The sequence below is a fragment of the Lolium rigidum genome, chromosome 7 (genome assembly GCF_022539505.1).
Source record: "Lolium rigidum isolate FL_2022 chromosome 7, APGP_CSIRO_Lrig_0.1, whole genome shotgun sequence".
Lineage (NCBI taxonomy): Eukaryota > Viridiplantae > Streptophyta > Magnoliopsida > Poales > Poaceae > Lolium > Lolium rigidum.
The window spans coordinates 39,880,284-39,901,579 of record NC_061514.1 but is presented as its reverse complement, the minus strand read 5'-3'; the positions used below and the strand labels follow the sequence as shown (position 1 = coordinate 39,901,579).

Sequence of the window (21,296 nt, the reverse complement as noted above, 5' to 3'; positions counted from 1 at the left end):
AAAAGTGAAAACCTTGCCACTTATTCACACATGACAGTAAAATTACCTTTTTTCTTGCCTTTCTTTGCTCCTTCTAGAGCATCTTTTGATCTTTTTTCCATCCGAGCCTTCACTCTCTCAGGAGCTTTAAATGGTACCATTGTTTTGGAAATCTCTTCAGTACTTTCAGCGGAGCTTTCAGGGTCCTCAACTTCATCCAACTTTACCTTGCTAAGTAATTCTCCTGCTTCCAAAGCCAATTTATCAATACCATCGTTGAGGTATCTAAGAACCTCCTTTGAAGATTTACACTTCAGTGCAAGTGACATCATCTTTCGAGAAGTATGTGCAAACATGGATTCCAGGCTATCATTGTTATTTAGTTTGGATGTAAATATTTCCTGCTTCGCATATTTTGTCCATCTGTTCAATATGTAATGACTTGGAAGGGTAATAATATTGCAGCAGGTGAAAACCTTATGAATATGCTTGCATAATATACCTACAACATTCAGAACAATTTCATAAGGTAAATCCAAAGATTCTCATATTAAAAAAGTGAGAGAGCATGTATTACATACCTACACAACCATACAGTCTGCATGAACAAGAAATGTCCAAAGTACTTGGGTTAAAAGCCACTATGGCTTCATCATTCTTGTACTGGAAGGATGTCACCTTGTAAGTGCTTATTGTGCCCTCGATGCCTGAGCAAAACACATGACAAACTAAACTGCTTTTTGAATTCCTCTTCAAACTCAGAGTAGAGTGTCCTGGTGTATGATTCAGCTGCAGTCTTCAGCAAAGGTAGGTTAGATAGGCAAAGTACTGGTTCGGTATGGCGTGATTTGTAATCTTCATAAAAGAATGAAGGGTCCTCAACTTGCTTGTTCTTTAAATACTCCATCAGTGTTTGGGCATCATTAGATTCTAAATACTTTCTGCGCTCACTTCGTAAATAGTTGTTGCAATCCATTTGCAAGAAGGGTATACCATCTTTACCATACCATTGCTCACAGAAATCAAATATTTCTGATTGTCTAATGCCCGATGTCCTCATTTGTTTAATCATGTGGCGGTCAGCATCTAAGAGTTGACGCTAAGATCGAAGCATGTGCCTCTTATCTGGACTTACTAGCTGATGATTGTGATCGAGTATGACTTTTTGAACATTCCAAATACCCTCCCGAGTGATGCTGAATTGAACACGAGCCATACAAGCAGTCCTGGAATTAGGTTGTTCTTTCTTGGTTACATGTGTTGGGTGAGTAGCCTTCTCACCTGACTTTCTACAAACAAAATATCTAGAAGATAAAGTTCCATCTGCTCTATACTTTCTGTGACACCTCCTAATGCTGAATCCATTACTCTCAGCATAAAAATTATAGAACTTGTATGCCTCTTCCTCGGACTGAAAACACATCCCAACTCTTGGAATATTTTTTCCAGAGGATGAATTCTGATTATCAGCCTGCAACCAACCACATGTTACTTCAGTTTCAGCTACTGAAAATTATACTGCAGCAAGGTGATGAATTCAGTAAGAGATGATTTGGGAAGAAGGAGGCTGTACGTATTGAGTTTGTATACTGTACTCACCATGGATGGAGGAGATGTGTGCAGAGAGTGTTCCGGCTGCCCGGCTGCCATGTTCGTTCCATGGCTATCCGCCATGATGTCGTCATCTTCCTCCATCTTGATGCGTCGTCACAGTAGAGAAGGGGCAGGAAGATGAATCGCAAGGTAGATGAATGGTCTGGGGACGGTTCAGTTTTCGCAGGATTAGGGATTTGATTAAGGAAAATGCTTTGGATCCGTCGGAGGCTGCTCGCTCCGCAACCTCCGGATCCTGGAACGTCCGATCGATCACCAGGAGACAGCCGTGGGAGGGCCCACCACCGCACGACCTTATCCCTTCGTCGCCCTTCTCCTCCACTCATTCTTCCCCATCTTTTTTCTCTTCCATCTCCCGACATAACCACGCCGCTGGCCGGCATGGACTCCCTCCACCGCAGTGAGGCGCGCCGCTGCTGCCAGGCGCCACCGTGATGCGAGGCGGCGGAGCTCCGATGAGTAGGGCTGCAGATCTCCTAGCTATGGAGCGGCAGAGATCCGAGCAGCGGGTCGGCGGAGCCCGAGCGAAGGCAGGCGGTGGGACCTGCAAGCCACTGCAAAGCTCTGCTGGTGGTGCTGCAAGCGGCGCTGGGGAAGCTGCAAGCGATTCCGGCGGTGCTTCAAACAGTTGCCGTCCGAGCTGCAAATAGACGCCGCGGGAGCTGCAAGCGATTCCGGCGGCAGCGCAAGCGGCGCCGGAAGCCGCAGGTTAGTCCAGCGGTGCCGCAAACGGCCGCCGCCCGAGCTTCAAATGGACGCCGCGGAGCCGCAAGCGATTCCGGCGGTGCCGCAAGCGGCGCCGGAAGCCGCAAGCGATTCCGGCGGTGCCGCAAAGGACGCCGCCCGGGTTGCAACCGGCGTCGCCGGAGCCGCAAACGGCCTTCGCCGGAGCTACGGCGGCATCTTCTCTAGCGGCGATGGAGGCTCGCGAAGGTCCGTCGAGGACGCGCACGCCGCTGCCGCCGACGGCGGTCGTGCCGGGAGCAGCCGGGCTTCCACCGGCGGCGGCGGTGCTGCGAGCCGGGCGGCCGTGGTTCCGCCGGCGGTGGTGATGGGAGCAAGCCCGTGGCGGTGGTGGTGCTGCGAGCTTGGCGGCCAGGGTTCCGCCGGCGGTGGGGGTGTGGCGGAGTCGATGTGTGCTGGTGCTTTTGGTGCTCCTCTGGAGAGACGAGGGGAAAAGGAAGACAGAAAGGGTGGGACCCGCGTACATCTGGTGTTTCTTTTGACTAAAATAGAGGACACGTGTCAAGCTCTCCATCCGGAGGTTCGAAGGCTCGGAGCCTCCGGAGGATTATCAGCGCTTTCCTTTGATTAAGTAGAAGTGGGGAATAAGTGACCAAAAGCTTTGAGATTCGTTCTGCTACGTGTCATACGATCGATTTGGTCCAGCGATGGAAACGGTACGACCCAGGTCGTATATGATTTCCTTCCTCACGCTTCAGCTTCACTGCTACTACTCCGCCACACCACTCAGCTCGAGCTGCATCCTGCCGAGAGTAAAATACTGCTAGTCTACTAGCAACTGACACAAAAAAAAATCCTACTTTAAGGATCTAGGCGCTCGCGGCCGCCGGAGATGGATCGGCAGCACCACCGGCTGGTGACCGGGACGCGGGAGGCGGCGGCGGCGGGAGACGCGCCGCCGTCCTACATCGGCGCCGGCGGCGTGGACGTGGTGTCCCGCGACGCGGCGGCGCAGGCCCTGGGCGCCGTGGTCCAGCTCCACTTCGACAAGACCGTGGAGAAGAAGCGCGGCGCGGACGCGCAGAAGCAGGAGCTGTGGCGCCTCTACCTGGCCTTCCTGCTCGTCCTCTCCGTGCTGCTCTCCGGCGTGGCCACCTCGCCCCCCGCCCGCCTCCAGTGCCGCCACCTCTGGGCGCCCGCGGGGCTGCTCTCCCTCGCGCACCTCGCCTTCTACGCCGCCGTCGCGCACCACCTCCGCTGCCTCAACGGCTTCCGCTACCAGCGCCGCTGCCACAAGCTCACGCTCGCCCTGGCCGCCGACCGCCTGCGGATGCTCAAGTCGGCCGGGGAGGTGGTGGCGGCGGCCGACGTGGAGGTGCCCTACCAGGAGCCGCATCAGGGCTACCTGGGCAAGTTCAGGCGCAGCTGGGCCGTCCACTTCGCCTTCCTCATCGCCACATTTGCGTTCTCCGTCGCCGCCGCGGTCGCCATCCTCTGCTTCTAGGCTCCTCTAGCTCCTCCTCTCTGTTCCTTCACCTTAGGCAAGAAGAACATCTGCCTCTAGGCTCTACCAGTCTAGCTCCGTCTCTACCTCACCATTATTAGCTCTTTCTCGCTTTCTGGTCAGCTTAATTAGCAGCAAAAATTGGATCGATTGATGCGTGTGCCTGTGTTAGAAGAAGAATGTTCTAGTAACAGTTTGAGAACTACTAGATTTGAAGGATCTTAATTGGTGTCACCGTCATGATTGTGACCAACTTTGCTTTCAATCACATCACATCAGTTATATCTTGTCTCCACAGGAGCAGATAGCACTATACAGTAATCAAATTAAAGGAAGCTTCAACAAAATATGGGTCACTCATCATAATTGTGATCACACATGTTCATTTTATTTCGCTTTAGAAACTCAAATTGAATGAATCATGGTTTACATCTTGCTACAACTGTACTGGTACAACACAGCCCCTTCGTTGTCGGAGCTTGCTTGATTGGATAGAGCACTAAAATTTTATCATCAAATTAATACTGAAAAAAATGAAACAACTGATGCGTGGGAAAGCTCTGGATCTCCTCTCAACTCCTGAGCCTCCAGTCCATCATTCTGGGCAAGAGATGAAAGTGTTTCTTGTGAAATTCCCGCCTTCTAGGTCATCACACAGCTGCTAGTGTTGTTGGCAAGCTGCAGAACACCATCCATGCATGAAACAAACAGCAGGATTAGGCGGCCTTGAGGACTGTGCAGAGAGAGTTGTATGCATTGACACAGTGCTTAAACTTCTCCTCGGCAACGGCCTGCAAAGTGCAAACGTATGTATGTAAACAACACATCCTCCGTGAAATCGTCTAAGACTGGATGGCAATGGAGTACAGTGGCTGCGGTGTATATATAGTTATATACTGCTGTTAAACCCGCACAAGAATTGAACTTGTTACCTGTGAAGAGCCCGGGTGTTTGTCGGGGTGCCACCTCAGAGCAGATGCGCGGAAGCTGCACCAATGCAACAAGTAATTCAGGTAAACACCAGCAGGGTGGTACTTGATACAAAATTTGTAACAGTGACAAGACAAACAACAATTTGAGAAGCCATGAGGAAAGGGGAAACAACTCACGCTGTTTTGACATCATCTAGGGTTAGTGGACCACACGCTGGTAATCCAAGGGTGACCCTGTGCGCATGTGAGCCGATGCCGGTTGTTTCACCCATGTCATCGTCGCTTTCGTCTTCGCTATCGCTTGCTACAACTCTTTGTCTTCGTGATTCACCGGTCCGTCTAAATCCAGACGATGAGTCTTTGAAGTGAAAACCCTCCCATGACATATTGGACCAAGTAAAGCCACGCTCCTCACCAAACATGGTTTCAAAAATGTTTTCAGGGTTCACGTAACGGGTCTCGTAGAAAAAATTGTAGAATTTCGCCTTGTCCTTTTTGTCTACAAACAAGAACATGCTCCTCTAAGTGTCATTCATTATGGTATGAATCTGTATGGTCCACAAAACAAATCAATGCTATAACCCGGTATGGCTGCTATAACCCGTGAAACTTCAAGAAAGCACTGCATTGACCAGGAAACCCATAATGTAATGAAATATAATCAGAATTCATGTAGTTGAGTTGTAGGCCGTAGCACTTGTTCGCCAGTATATCCTCATATGTAACTATGTAATATATGCACAGAAGGAATAGCAGACCATGGAAAAAAGCTTGACACAAATCCTATGGGACCACTAGAGTAATATACAATCTACACATAACAATTCGGAAATGCAAAATTACCACATTGATATTTCAAAGGCAGGACACACGAGAAGCAAAATATGCATGAATTGTGCTAAGAGGGAACCATACTCTTTCTTTGATGGTGTACTCCTTGTCCAGACTTTGTTGAACTGTGATCCTGAGGTCTTTTTCTGAAGGTTTTGAATCGTGGAAGATTGTGTGAATTGGCAAAGCTGCCCACACTATCATCCTGGAGGGAACACAAAACTTCAGAAATTATAGCAACAATAAACGGAGGGTGTGTGTTTTTGCCAACTCTTATGAGTCTTATCCTTGCAGATAGAAAATCCAAATGACATCTCAAATAGAAAATTCACCTGTATATGAGGTGTTGACTTTCCATAGAGAAGGTAATCTTTCAGGGCCTTCTTTCCTTCTGCTCGTTTTTGGCGAACAACGTATCTTTCATATTTCTATTGAAGAGTTAACACCGATGAGAAGTTGAGAAATATATTAAAACATCCATAGTGTCGAATGCTACCTAATAATGCTATGGCAGTAATGTGCAACCTATAATGCTTCTACTTTCCATGCGATGAGGCATTTTATAGAACTATATGGGGTGACACTCGGCAATTATGGCATGGTATTCAGGCAATCTTCTCTGGAACTGTTCCAAAATGGCAACCTGACACAGTCAGATGGATGTTAACAGTGGATGGCAAATTTACGGTCAGGTCGATGTACAATAGGATGATTGCACAGAATATTCAGTTTCCACAGAAATTTATGTGGAAAACTAAACTTGCATATCAAGATATTTCTTTGGTTGCCTATTAAGAATAGAATTTTGACAAAAGCTAATCTATTGTAAAGAGGATGGGTAGGACCAAATGCTTGTCAATTTTGTGGATGTCCTGCGACTGTAGATCATCTTTTCCCACATTTCCTGATTCGGTGCATGATTTGTTTGCTATTTGGCTTACCAAATTTAGGGGGCCTGATAAGATGATTATTACTGTATGATTAGCTGCGGTATTTTGAACTATTTGAAAGTCCAACAATGTATGCTTCAATAATAAAAACGTTTAATCAACATGTGAGTATGCATATGATTCGTCGTTGGCTGAATTTGTGGTCCTTATTGGAGACAAAACTTCCAAAGAAAGAGGTAATGAAGTGGCAAAGTGTGGGGTAAAACTGCCCGAACAAGTCACAAGTGAAGTCTCCAAAGCTGATCATGGATGGAGGCCCAGGAAAGGCTGATTACAGGAAATTGAAGAAATATGGAGGATGTACAGAACTGGGAGGAAAATGCATTTGGTTCATATATCAGCTTGCAAAAGGATAGGTTGCTTGCTGCGGTGCTGAATCTTTGTCTTGTTATGAATCTTTAAGAGATGTAATCTTGAGTTCTAGCCAAGAGGAGGATGTTTATCCCGTCGCACTTAATCGGTTTTTTTCTTTTTTTTCTTTTCAGTTCTAGTAGATACCTGTAACAAAGGCTATTTGGTTTCTCATAATGGAAATCGGATAGGAGACTCTCTTTCATAAATAAAACTGCTGACCTGACATTCTGAAGTCCCAAGTATGTTTGACACTAACTGAAATTATACTGACCACAGAGCGTGCTAGTTCCTATCTTGCATTTGCATTAGGCTAAGGCATCAAGTTAAACTGCTGATTTGAGCATCTGGACTTCAGGTATGTTTGACATTGATGACCCTCATGTTCCAAATCAGATAACAGTTGACAAGGCATACCTTGGATAGTTTCCGTTCTCCATGCTCATGCTGCACAATGAATTGGCAGAAGGAAATTCATGTTAACATGCAACATACACATGTATGGAAAGAGAAGAACAGAAGTGATAAAATGTCAAATGTTCATGTATCGAGTCCTTGGCATGTTATAACTATTTAAAATGGTACGGAATTCAAATACAGCAGTTTAGTTCATAAAGACAAATCGGATGTGTGACATGTAACTCACGGAGGTTCATCATTCATACTCAACCTACTGAAACCCATCGGACATAATCACTAAGATGTTGGTGGTTCAATACTATTCAAAATTGGGAGTTTTAAGTGTTCATTACTGGTCTCAGGATCGTGCTCAGATGGTTAGTTTCAGAATCAAAATTGCGTGTTGCAGAATATATAAGCATCTAACCGCAGCAGTGGTATGCAGGTATGTAGCTACCAGCCAGCTACCAAAACGAAATCCAAACTAGCACAATCGAGCAGTTGTATGGACAAGAAAGCCAACAATTATCATCAAACCATGCCAACTTTGATGTTGTTCCTGTGGCGCATGTAAGCACATTTCACACACGGTGATCGATCGCGGAAACCAATTTGACCATCGCATATGCTCCGCCCCATCCTTATCCATGCCTAACAAGAAGGGGACTCCCTACAAATGGAAAGGGGGGAGGGAATTCAGGCGGTCAGACCTTGCAATCCCACTTGGATTTCCACTTGGCGGGCGAGACGGGCGTGGAGTGGAACGAAGCCGCGGCGCAGAGGTGGCCTCGCAGGCTCTTGCTCCACGAGGCGGCGGCCTGCATCGCTCCGCCCCCCGCCGGCGGAGGACGAATCTCCGGTTCCCGTAGCGCCGAAGAGAGGGAGAAATGGCGATCTCCGGTGGCGTGCTCTTCCGCCTCCTAGGATTCGCCTCCCCCGCTGGAATTTTTAGGCAAAGACGGCACCTTTTCTTCCCCGTCTCTCTCGCCGGCGGCCGCTTTTTTTGTTTTTTTTTTTTTTTGGTTTGGTTTGGTCCTACTACGCCACGCACCTGTGAGAGAAAGCTGAATATGGGCCCGAGGGAAGGCTCATGAGCAAATGAATGACATAGCCCAGGGGCCGACTCGACATTTTCCAGGCCCGGCCCGTATAATTCTTTGAAGACGGAGGTACCTTCCAAGATTAGAGTTCTTATCTGGCGATTGGCACAACAGGCTCTCCCAATTCTATAGTTGCATCAAGCTCGTGTTCTTTATGTGGCGCAGCTGATTCTTGGAGGCACTCCCTACTAGAATGTAACATGGCTTTGAGTGTATGGCACTCTCCGATCAGGAGATGGTTGAACATATGAATTCCGTGGGGGAGCCAAGTGCTAAGACCTGGATTTTCCGACTAATTGGGACGATATCGCATGTGCAGTTCACGAGGATGGACGATATGGACTGCAAGACGCAAGGCAGTCCGTGAAGATAACTTCAAGATCCCCTTGTCGACTCATGGCTTCATAAACTTATACCCTGATCATCTCAAATCCACGGTGAGCCCAGCTGCCCCGGCCCCCATCCGAAACCTGCTTGACAAGCGAGCTAGATAGATCCCTCCACCACATGCAATACCGAAAATTAATGTCGATGCAGCTGTGGAAAAGAATGACAACCGAGGTGTGGCAACAACTTTTTGTCATGCCAATAATGGATTATATTTGGGAGCTTTAGCAATGGTTTTTCCAGGAATCAATGATCCATCTATTCTTGACACCCTAGCAGTCCGGTTTTCATCGCATCTGATTGCAAGTCGGTCATTAATGATATCATGGAGGGCACTCTGGGACATAATGGCTCTATTATCTTGGAGATCAAGCATCGGTCAACAAGTTTTCATGGGGTGCTCCTTTGCCCATGAAGACCGAGCTTCAAACTCTGAAGCACACAATCTAGCCAGGCATATGATTTCTTTTGGAGTGGGACGCCACCTGTGGCTTGATAATCCCTACTCTAACTCTATTCCTTTAAACATTATTGATGATTAATAAATCCTAGTAGTCATAAAAAAAGTTGCGTGAGTTAGAGTTAAATCTATTGAACACCTAAGTATAAGGGTGTTCTCAGAAAAACCCTTAAGTATAAGGTTTCATCCGTAAACTCTTAAATATCAAAAAAAATAGAAAAGGATTTAATAGACACATATAAGGGATTGACAAGCCCTCCGTCCCATATTAGGTATCATTGATTTGGTATAAAGTCCAACTGAGTGTTGCCCATTGAGTAGCCCTCCTTGGCCAAGGTTCTGACAAAAATGAATTTTTCAATCTTCTCTTGTAACCTCATGCGCCACCGAAATGCTATGGATTTTTTTGTCTTTTTGCCTGGTTATGCGAGATCATTGCATCCTCCTCTTATCTTTACAAAGGAGTTCATTTGCTCAATCATAATTTTATGTATTTCCCGGCAGCCGGCATTCGTACTCGTAAGTTCTTTAGAACATTTTTTGAATAAAGGTTGTGTACATCTATTGATACAGAGTCTAGGGTTTCTTCCCTTTTAAAGAAGTAAATAATTTCTTCTAGTCTTTTTTTTAGATAAAAGGGAGTCACACCCGATTTCATTAAGGAAACCAACAAGCTACAAAGTATCAGCATACAATTTCTTCTAGTCTGCCACATGACTTCTCAAACTCTCTTGTGACTTAACCAATTTTCTTTCGTATAGATTTGCAGGGACTGGAGTAGTAGGGATTGTAGTCAGTAGAGCATGTTTGGTTCGAAGCAAGTCCATAAGATTTTTTTTAGGTTTATTTGTACTGCTATTGATGATTATTGTTAAATTGGCTGATTTTTTGCAAAAAAAAGTCCATAACAATTTTGAAATTCTATTTCTAAGAATTTATTTCTATAGAACTTGTTCGGTTTGTAGACTAAAAACCATATAATTTTTCCTATGGTCTACCTTGCACTCAATTTCGTAGTAAACTTTTCGTTAGGTCTTACCTCATAGGGATTTTCCTTTGTCTCAATGATAACTATGACAAACACCTATTTCTAACACAATTCTTATGTTTTTTCTGTAATGCAACCAAACCTACTGATACAGAATCATGCGTTTATGTTTTCTCCGATCGATCCAAAACCGCAATGGAGTACTACCAGCGTGCAAGCAGACGGTGCATGCCTTTCCAGCCAAGAACTTATCCTCAGATTGTTTAAGATGGAGTGTGCGCAAAAATAAGGACCGAACCGTTTTTCTCTCGCTCTGGCGATTATGAGGGCGATCTAGGGTTTTACCGCTGCCGCCGCCGGCGGCCGGTCCTTCCGATCATTGACGAGGTGTGCTAATTCCTGTCCCCGTCTAGGGTCTTTGTCCTCCCCTGGATTCGGTCCAGTGGTGAGTTTTTCCTTCCTCCCGCGGTATCCTACCAGCGGTGAGTTTCGTTATTCAGATTTCGGTTTTGGTTGATTGAGGGTGACGTGATCTGGTTGTTGTGCGGTACTGCTTTGGATACGTGCCATCAGTTCCCTAAGGGCTTGTCTGTAGTTCTGGCTATGATTGACGACGTGATCTGCAACAAGGAGTACGATCTGTCGGTCGATTGGTGATCAGTTGACTGTTTGTGCGAGAAGACGATCAATTCTGGCGGGCTCCATGTAGGAGCTTCGATGTGCCTAATGGATTCCTTCATCTGGAACTGTCGGGGTGGGGGGAACCGCCGGACAGTTCGTGAGGCACAGAATCTGTGCCAAAAGCATAACCCTGGTCTCGTTTTTCTATGTGAAACGAGGCAAACGGAAGAACGGATGAAGTCCATGTGCGCTCGGCTAGGTTTGAAGGGTTTTGCAGCCGTAGGCAGTGATGGACGAAGTGGCGGGATTGCTTTGTTCTGGCATGAATCATTATTGGTGGAGGTGCTGGGAAAAGGTAGTAGATATATTGATGTATGTGTGAAGGATGGACATAACGCTGATCCTTGGAGAGCCACTTTTGTATATGGTGAACCACGTGTGGAGAATCGTCATCTCATGTGGGAGCTCCTAGGACAACTGAAGAATGTTTCGCCACATCCGTGGGTGGTGACAGGGGATTTCAATGAAGCAATGTGGCAACATGAGCATTGCTCTCAACGAGCTAGACCGGAGGGGCAAATGAGAGAGTTCAGAGAAGCACTTCAGGCCTATGAACTTACTGACATAGGATTCAAGGGTTTTCCATATAAGTTTGATAATCGACAGCAGGGTGAGCGGAATGTGAAAGTCCGTCTTGACCGAGCATGTGCAGATATGGAATGGAGAAATCGTTTTCCAATGGCGGAGGTAGAGCATCTGGTGTCCTCTAGATCGGACCATGTGCCCCTGCTGCTCCATCCTGGCCAAGGAGATGTAAGGCCTCCTAAACGGACCATGCGATATGAAATAATGTGGGAGAGAGAGTCTACCCTCTCGGAAGTAATCTCTAATGCTTGGGGAAATGTGAGAAGAGAAGGAGATCTGGGTGAGGTGGCATGCTCACTAAAACAGGTCATGGCTGAACTGAATGAATGGAGTAAGCAGAAATTTGGACATGTTCGTCGTGAGCTGGAAGAGTTGCGGGGAGAATTGGCAGCTTTGAATCAAGCAAATGCTGCCCGGGAGGTGATCCGGCTGAAAATGGAAAGGATGGATGAGCTTTTGTATAGAGAGGAGATGTTGTGGCTTCAAAGAAGCAGAATCTCATGGCTGAAAGAAGGAGACAGGAACACGAAATACTTCCATCAGAAGGCAGTGTGGCGAGCACGGAAAAATCACGTGAAGAGTTTGAAACAAACAGATGGATCGGTGTGTACTACACCTTCAGAGATGGAAAGAATGGCGTCTTCCTATTTCAAGGAATTATATACGAAAGACCCAACCCTTGATCCACATGTAATACTAGACCTGTTGGAATGAAGGGTAACGGGGGAGATGAATGATATGCTGACGAAGGAGTTTTCTGATGATGAGATTAGTGATGCCCTCTTTCAGATAGGGCCTTTGAAAGCCCCGGGTGTTGATGGCTTGCCGGCACGTTTTTACCAGAGGAATTGGGCCCTGTTAAAAGGGGATATAATCAAGGCGATAAAGTGCTTTTTTGCAACGGGGGAAATGCCTCAGGGAGTAAATGATACGGTAATTGTTCTCATCCCAAAGAACGACAACCGAAAAGTATGAAGGATTTTAGACCGATCTCATTATGCAATGTGCTATATAAAATCGCGTCCAAATGCATGGTCAATCGAATGAGACATACACTTGATGAGTTGATTTCAGAATGCCAGAGTGCGTTCGTCCCGGGGAGGTTGATAACTGATAATGCAGTGGTGGTTTTTGAAGTGTTGCATCATATCCAGCAAGAACAGAATCCAGACACAGCTAGCTGTGCATACAAATTAGACTTATCTAAGGCGTATGATGGGGTGGACTGGACTTTTCTTGAGCAAGCACTGCTAAGGGTTGGTTTCTCGGCAACTTAGGTCAGGTGGATTATGCAATGTGTAACAACGGTACGCTTCGCTGTCAAGTTCAATGGGAAAGTTTTAGACTGGTTCTCTCCATCACGAGGACTACGACAAGGTGATCCGTTATCACCTTTTCTTTTCCTCTTTGTTGCTGATTCGTTGACAAGCCTGATATAGGAAGCAGTTCGAAATAAGGGGCTAAAACCGGTGATCTTATGCCGGTCAGCGCCAGCCATATCGCATCTGCTATTTGCGGATGATACGCTGATGTTCCTAAAAGCAACAGCAGAACAGGCGAATTTGGTAAAGGAGATTCTAACGAGATATGCTCAAGGTACTGGACAACTTTTAAACCCGGAGAAATGCAGGGCTTTCTTTGGGGATGCTTGCACAGAAGAGGCTTAGGAGGTGGTCAGAGATATTCTGCAGGTGCAAGCAGACCACTTTGAAGATAAATATTTGGGCTTACCGGTACCTGAAGGCCGTATACACCGTGGAAGATTACAGTCTCTAATAGAACGCCTTTGTAAAAGAATGGTGGACTGGGGAGACAAGCTGATGTCGACGGTGGCGAAGGATACTTTGATCAAGGCAATTGCACAGGCGATTCCAACATATATTATGGGAGTTTTTAAACTGCCCATGTCTGTATGTGATGATCTCACAAAGTTGATTCGAAGCTATTGGTGGGGGGTCGAAGATGGAGGGCACAAGACCCACTGGGTTGCATGGGAAAAAAATGATACGCCCAAAGAACCGAGGAGGTCTAGGCTTTCGTGATATGAGGGTCTTCAACCAAGCTCTTCTGGCTAGGCAAGCATGGAGATTGCTGGAGAGACCGAACAACTTGTGTGCCCGTCTGCTTAAAGCCAAATACTACAAAAGTGGAAGCTTGCTAGATACGGTATTTCCTGTTAAGAGAGAGGATTTATTGCCACCGGGTGGTACTGCCCCCTCCCTGATTGCTGTCAGATGTATCGTTGGAGATTCGTGCTTCTGTACCTGTCAGGCAAGGCCATGCAGTTTAATCTCGACGAGCCGTGCTATAAATTGTTAATATCCTAATTAGCAGCTCTCTGTGTCAGTGATACCCAGGAACCCGCAGCGGGTGACCCGCCACGACGACCGGCTCTGACAGCTGTGGCACGTGAAATAAATAGCGTGGATATAACTACTGCGATGAGTACTGTCCACTGCAGCATGGCCGGTTCTGTTCAGCATGCAGCTCGTTTCATGCATGTCTACTAGTATCATGTTCGGTATACCGGGAACGTGGTGCTTCTCTATATGATTCGTCACAATCTAGTTATTGCTTCATAGAAAACGTATCAGCCCCTACACAGACTATGTACAAGCTAGCTCAAATTCGGGCATTTCTCTATCTCTAGTACTAAGGGCATCTCCAATGGGTGACGAAAATGGACGATTCACGTCCATTTACCAACCGCCCGGATTGAAAATTCGTCTGTTCCAGCGGCCCGACGCATAGTGTTCGATTCGTCTACCGAGGCGTAAACATGGTCTAAATATGTGGTATTTTTGCCCTGCGTGGATGTTGCGCGGACGCAAAGGTTGTCCACACGCTTCTCGCACGGGTCCGTCTGACAGCGGCACAAATGCTTCGTCTTCAGCACGGCATAACTTACGGGTTGCGCGCTGCAGCTTTTCAGGGCCGCGTTAATGGCGCGCCTCAGCTTGCGCGACCGTGCGCTGGTGGGCGGCGTGCGCTGGTGACCCAGCCACCGGACATTAGTAAGGAGGAGGCCATTGCCATGGCACTGGTCAATAGTGAGCGTCGACGAGCTCAACAGCTCGCTATGTGGGACGGGCTCGCCATCCAGCTTCACGAGTTGGCGCTCGCGCAGGGGAGGTCGGTGACTCCTCCGACCACGCCGACGCGTTCGGATGACCGTGCACCGACTCCTGCTCCTTCAACGGCCTGGGATCCGTGGCCACCTTCACCACAGCCTCATGTGTCGCTGAAGACCTGGCTGCAGTTGTCATAGGCTGCCCTTCCTCCTCCATCGCCGACGTACCAGCTTCCATGTCCGACGCCGGAGTTCATCGACCTCGTCAGCGATGACGAGCAGTAGCCCATAGCTAGGTTTTAGCAGGCTTTGCTGGCCATTTTTTTAGTTTTCTTATGTTTTTTTATTAATGTAAATTATGGGTTTATGAATGGGAAAAAAATTATACATCAGCCCGTTGGGACACCCCTAGACGCAAACGGATGCGCGGTCGATTTTGACCATTCGACCCGACGCAAATGGACGCGATGCGTCCGTTTTAGTGTTCAAAATGTGTCGCCATACCATAAGATCGTATCGTTGTATGTCGTGGCCAAGAGGCTTCCGATGTCCGTTCTAGTGTTGTAATCTCAGTTCTATCATGCTCATTTTGTCTCCATGCAAGTGCTTACTCTGCCACAAATATTTTTTCCATTTAATATGAACTCACACAGCTTGCCCCAGGTCTGTTAACAACGCTCATAGGTTGCACAGTCTTGTTGCACCCCCATATCTTTTTTTTGTCATACCCATGTTGTCTGCACACTGCCCACAATGCTCGATGAATTGTGCCATGCATGCGTCGCTGCCACGGACGCGTTTGGCGTTTCATGGCCAGATGCACATGCTTGCTGCGAGATGATTTCTGAACCGAGCTACTGCGAGTTTCATCAACGCCTGGATTTTGTACAAGCAGGTATTGCTGTCTCTTCCTATATTTACAGTTTGATATCCAGCTGAAATAACCCAGTCGGTATGCTTGCACACTATATGCATGCCTTGTCGGCCCGTCTTTAACTGGGCTGACCGGTGTCTGCACACCCTCCTGCCGCAATGTGCCACTTTCCTGAACAATATGCTGCACACCAGTCAGGAGATTTGCAGAGCCTCTGTTAATTAGAGTATATCGTTGATCCAAACTCTTGCATGCAACACAAATCACAGAGCTCCATCAGACGGCAGCGGCAGGGGTGGCATTGCCACCGGGTGGCAACAACCAATATTGCTTCCTGTTAATGCTTCACCAGTGTGGAAAGGAATTGAATATGGTCTGGAATTATTGAAAAAAGGTGTCATATGGAGAATTGGGAATGGAGAAACAGTTAAGGTATGGAGGGATCCTTGGATACCACGTGCTTCGGGGTCACGCAAACCATTATCACCAAGAGGAACTTGTCGTCTACAAAGAGTTGAACAATTCCTACGGTTGGATGGTTCGTGGAATGAAGATTTACTGAATGAGTATATGATCCCTGCGGATGTGGAGGAAATCCTAAACATACGAGTGTCCCCAAGACATGATCGTGATTTTGTGGCTTGGAATTTGGAGAAAACGGGGCTCTTTACAGTCCGGAGTGCTTACCATCTGGGTGTGGAAGAAAAACTGCGGCCACAAGGTGATGTATCCACAAGCTCTAGACCGAGTGGAGATCGACCTGTGTGGAAGATGTTTTGGAAAATTAAAGTTCCTCAAAAAGTGAAATTCTGTGCTTGGAAAATGCTTGTGGGGGGGTTTACCAACAAGGGAAACAAAATAGCATAAGCATATGGAGGTGGACAGTATGTGCCAAAGGTGTGGATGTGTAGAGGAGGATGGTTTCCATGCAGTAGTATTATGCCCACGAGCTGCGGCACTGTGGGATGCAATGAAAGAAGTCTGGGACATACCGGAGAAAGAACAACTAATGCATACAGGACCGGAATGGTTGTTTGATCTTCTGGTGACTCTGGATGACGACGCAAGAGCACGGGTGTTGATGATCATATGGAGGAACTGGCATAACCGCAATGAGATAATCCATGGGAAGAAAGAGGCTCCTTTAGAAGCTTCACGGTTATTCCTTCAGAGTTATATGAATTCTCTACTGCTCATTGATGCGAATGATGGTAAGGACATACTGAAAGGAAAATCAGTCATCTCAAAAACAATGAAGAAGAAGGGGCGAGGCAGTTACAGACGAACCCATGAAATAGCTCAATGGCCAAAACCACCAGATGGATGGCTTGCTGTCTCCTCGAAACAGGCTTTCGCCCCGCTTTATAAATAAAGCAACCACAAGCATACATAGTTCAGATACAACACACAGCACACACACCCCACATCAATAGTCTGTTGGGGCAAGCACACCACACACACACGAGATAGACGATACAACACCCCACACAAGAGGTGCACTCAGAGGCTGGACGGTGTAGATATGCGACGTGCAGCCGCAAGAAGATCCTCCAGCATGCCGTCCAATGGCTTGCTGTCTCGGTTGATGGCTCTTTCGATCCGGTGCAGAAGGAGGCCGAGACGGCTGCAATTATACGTGATGGTAGAGGTGATTTTGTGCTGGCCTCATGCACATTTTTCAACCGCTGCCGAGATGCCCTGGAAGCTGAAACACTGGCTTTTAGAGAAGGAATTGGGATTGCATTGGCTTACACGGCTCAGCCTTTGGTCATCCAAACGGATTGTGCAAACCTTGCAAAAGCTTTGAAGGAAGGAAACATGGACAAATCGCATATTGGACACCTGGTTAAAGACATCAAGGAGACTTTGGAGGGGGAGAGAGAGCTTATTATAGAAGTGATTCAGAGAACAACAAATAGGGTTGCAGATCGACTAGCTTATATAGCGAGAGGTGAGCATCAAACCGACTTGTGGTTGCAGGATGCTCCTGACGCTCTAGTAGACATTCTGGCTACTGATTGTAATCCTATTTCCAATTAATAAAGCTCCATATTGATCGCAAAAAAAAGAAGATGGAGTGTGCGCTTTGGAGCCGACATGAACGCACGTACTGCACATGCGGTTTACTGGCAGTAATCATGATTCCCAACTCCCAAGTATGGCAGATGATGCTCGCCTCTCCCGAGCAACCACGGTTGTTAACTCACACCAATATCATGGCGGATCTCAATGCTGGACCCTGCCAAAACTCACTATATTAGCCTGTGGGCGGTTCACGGTTGTACTAGGCCAGAAGCGAAAGGAGGGAACCACGAGCACTGAACACACACTGAGAAAGCGCAGCCAGGACGATGGCCCTTCTCCTGCTGCTTCACGTGGTCCTGGTGGCGGCGGCGGCGAAAGCTCCGGCGGCGCAGGCGTGGGGAGTGGAGGGACACTACATGGTCTGCAAGATCGCCGAGGTACGTGCGTGAACCACCGACCCAGCACTAGCGTTTGTCCTAAACTGTACTGAGATTTCTCGTGCAGAGTTACCTGACGAGGGAGGCGTCGACGGCTGTGAAGGGGCTGCTGCCGGAATCCGCCGGCGGTGAGCTCGCGGCGGTGTGCTCGTGGCCTGACACCGAGCGGCGCCAGAACCCGTGGTCGGCCCCTCTGCACTTCGCAGACACCCCGGGAGACTGCAAGTTCAGCTACGCCAGTACGTGAACCTTTCGCCCTCACTACAGGAATCTCTACCTATGCCGACGGCCTCCGGCCCTCGGCGTACCACAGCCTAGCCCTCGACGTACGGTACGCCGACGGGGACCCTCGGCGTAGCTCCTCGGGCAAGGTTGGCCTCGGCAGAAGCCACGTGGCCCTCGGCGTATCAGCGACCGTCGGCGTAGAACGAGAGGGCCGAGGGCCAGGCCACCCGTCGGCGTACTAGCGCTCGGCGTAGCACGCTAACGGGCGCCGTCGTGCTGACGGCCGTTACGGCTACGCCGAGGGGGCAGCCGTCGGCGTACCGCGCCACGCGTCGCATACTGGCGAGCTGCGCTGCACGCTACGCCGAGGGGCGCGGCCGTCGGCGTACACCGCCACGCGGCGCGTCCTGGCGAGCTGCGCTGCACGCTACGCCGAGGGGCGCGGCCGTCGGCGTACACTGCCACGCGGCGCGTCCTGGCGGGCCGTGGCGCATCCTACGCCGAGGGGGTGGCCGTCGGCGTAGACTACCACGCGTCGCGCCCCTGTTTCACTCGGCGCTACCCCGAGGGGGAAGCCGTCGGCGTAGAGGGTGCCATATGGTTCATGTCGACGCTACCCCGAGGGGGAACCCGTCGGCGTAGAGATGACCATTTTTTCTTTTTTTTGCTGGTTTGGTTGTTTCCCAGGATTAGCAGCACATTAAATCACAAATTAATTCACACGAAATAGAGTAAGTGCAAATAGACATAACACGAAGTTCAAGTCTCATAACATAGTTGCGGATACATAGTCGTAGTCTCATAACATAGGTACAAGTGTCATAGTGTCATAGTGCGGATACATAAGTAGCTACTATGGGACTACTAGAGGAGCTCGTCGCCGCTAAACACCGGCCCGGGCCGATTCCTTCCGGTAGAAGCTGCGGAAGAACCACCGGGAGAAGGACCGGGAGAAGTACGGGAGAAGTACCGGGTGTAGCACCGGGAGAAGGACCACCATGATGAACCGGTGTCATGTCCCTCCCACCACCCTGGTTTCCGGAACATCCCGTTCCCTACACACATGTTCCCGAGATGTTAGCAATTTGCGAGGCAAAGGAAAGCCGTAGTATTCGGTTTGGCGAAGAACTTACCGTTGTTCTCCCATAGTACTCCGCAGCGAAATTTTCCTTCGATGGCATGTTTGGCGCCGGCCCCGGAAAGGGAGGCATCGGCCCTAAATCCGTTGTCCGTCCGAGCTTTGATTGCCCACAAACGACGCCTGCAAGATAGTTTACATGTCGGTCTTTGCGAAATGAAGCATCAAACTAGGGGAAAGTGGGACTTGTCATCATTTGCGAAAACAAAGGTTGGAACTTACATGTATATATGCCATGTACTCCATGAACTGCTGTCTGGTGCTTGGTTGAAGGCCACCTGATATTCTTGATGAGCGGCCACGTAGGCCGCCTCGAAGTCGAGCTACAATTTCACAAATTCATGTCTCGTTAGCACTTAGCAATGTATGAACGAAAGTCGGAAAGAGGATGGAAATGAGGGAAACTTACGTCGTATGCGGGTTGCCGAGCCCGGCGACGAGGCGGGAGAGGGGGCTGTCCTTGGTGAGTCCCGCCTTGAGACGCGTGAAGGTCGTGGTGAGGGTATGCTTGACGGCCTTGTTCGGCATGGCGAGACGGCCATGCGGCAACCCTCCGGACGACGGGACCAACGACTCCTCGTCGACCTCCGCGCTCATGGGGTCATCCACCTCCGGGTGACGATGTCTCACCATCTCGCGGTAGTTCTCGACGTCCTCGGCGTAGGTGCCGAAGTACTCGGGGAGCGAGGGCCGAGGCTGCGAGAGATCGGGCTTCTTAAGCCGCATCTTGTTGTATATCTCGAGGTCGGACATCTCCTCCTCGGGCCCTAACGCGGCCCTCTCGCATCGCGAAAGGAAATGTTGTGAGTACCAACTTTGAACCCGACGGAAAATAAAATGTATACATACCGTCTTCCCCTTGTAGCGCTCGTAGCCGAGGTTTCCCCCACGGTGTGTGCCACCGTCGCCTCGGTTCTCCGTGTTCCGCCTCGCCACGGCCGCAAAGTCCTCGTCCATCTTGAGCCACCTCGTCCTAACCATCTCCTCCCATGCCTCGGCATGCGGCTCGGCCCAATCGGGGATAACCCGAAAATGCAATACTCAACTCAATCTAATGCAATTGCAACTTAGTAGCAATGTAGAATCTCATTGACATTTTACTCACCGACATGTAGTCCTCCACCGTCATCTCGTACTCGGCCTTAGCATTCTTACCGACAATGTCCAAGCCTCGGACCCTCTCGCCTCTCTGTGCCCAAAAGTGACCCGTGGACGTGATCCTTTGGTTGTACCACACCTGCGGTGTCAACCTCTCACAAGTCGCCCGCAAAGTCCTGTTCGCGGCCGTCTCCTCAACCTCGGGCGCCACACGATAAAAACACTTCAATCATGCAAAAAAACAATTGTGAGAGTCATGAGTTAGAACATTGGGGTCATCAAATATGAACGAAGCTCGAGAAAATATGTCTTACCCAAAACTTTCTCATCACGGCCTCAGCAGCCGTCGGGAAGCCTACGCTGTGGGCACTCTCGTAGTCCGTCCAAGTAGTGGCTAGCTTCTTCTCGCCAGCTCGGGACAGTCCCGAGGGGATAGTACTTGCCCGGCCAGTAACTTCCTAAGCAAAGCTCCAATCATGCCGCTAGGCTGGCGCCCCTTGACCCCCGGAGGAAATTTCCAATTGCTGCACATGAAAATCAAACATTAGCACATGAAAATCAAACATTAGTACATGAAAATCGAAATTGCCAAATTAGTACACTTACTCAGGGCCAGCAGGAATAATAAGGGCCTTCGCCTCATGGGTCTTAGGCTCCTTCCTCTCGTCGGGGACTCTCGCTTCCCCACGAATCTTCGATGGCTTCGGCCGCCCATCCTCCTCCGGAGTCTCAAACCCGCGGCTAGAGTCCTCCTCGGCTCTAGACTCCGTCTCCGCCTCCTCTGTAGACGGCCCCTCCAAAAAGAACCCGGAAGCAACGTCGCCTGAAGCCGAGGGTGGTGGCTCAAAGTCCGGTCCTCCCCAGCCACCTCCACCTCCACCTCCACCTCCAGCTCCAGCTCGACCTCCAGCTCCACCACCTCGTCCCCGTCCTCGTCCTCGTCCTCCTCCTCCTCCCGCGCCGTCCTCGTAACGCGGATTGCGA

At 48.9% G+C, this 21,296-nt stretch overlaps 2 protein-coding genes across 2 annotated transcripts in view; one reads left to right on the top strand and one right to left on the bottom strand.

Annotated features, from left to right (window-relative positions):
- Window positions 1-4,138: 4,138 nt before the first annotated feature.
- LOC124675116 lies at window positions 4,139-8,241 on the bottom strand. Its single transcript, XM_047211186.1, has 7 exons — window positions 7,955-8,241; window positions 7,263-7,292; window positions 5,877-5,972; window positions 5,629-5,749; window positions 4,891-5,212; window positions 4,714-4,768; window positions 4,139-4,572 (listed from the first exon to the last, which is right to left on the bottom strand). The coding sequence occupies exons 1-7, from the start codon at window positions 8,066-8,068 to the stop codon at window positions 4,498-4,500; spliced, it is 813 nt and encodes a 270-aa protein (XP_047067142.1). The 5' UTR covers window positions 8,069-8,241; the 3' UTR covers window positions 4,139-4,497.
- Window positions 8,242-17,740: 9,499 nt separating this feature from the next.
- The window catches only part of LOC124678439 (endonuclease 4-like), a 30,836-nt gene continuing 27,280 nt past the window's right edge, over window positions 17,741-21,296 (top strand). Inside the window, exons 1-2 of the mRNA XM_047214330.1 lie at window positions 17,741-17,851; window positions 17,919-18,090. Coding sequence (XP_047070286.1) covers window positions 17,741-17,851; window positions 17,919-18,090 — 283 coding nt within the window. The remainder of the gene's footprint in view (window positions 17,852-17,918; window positions 18,091-21,296) is intronic.

Bases quoted from the DNA above. Each gene is read 5' to 3' on its own strand.
- LOC124675116 (XM_047211186.1), bottom strand. From the start codon at position 8,068: ATGCAGGCCGCCGCCTCGTGGAGCAAGAGCCTGCGAGGCCACCTCTGC. The intron at 5,750-5,876 runs GTGAATTTTCTA...TGTTCCCTCCAG, and splicing joins AGTCAACACCTCATATACAG to GATGATAGTGTGGGCAGCTT. The intron at 4,573-4,713 runs GTAACAAGTTCA...TGCACTTTGCAG, and splicing joins AACACCCGGGCTCTTCACAG to GCCGTTGCCGAGGAGAAGTT.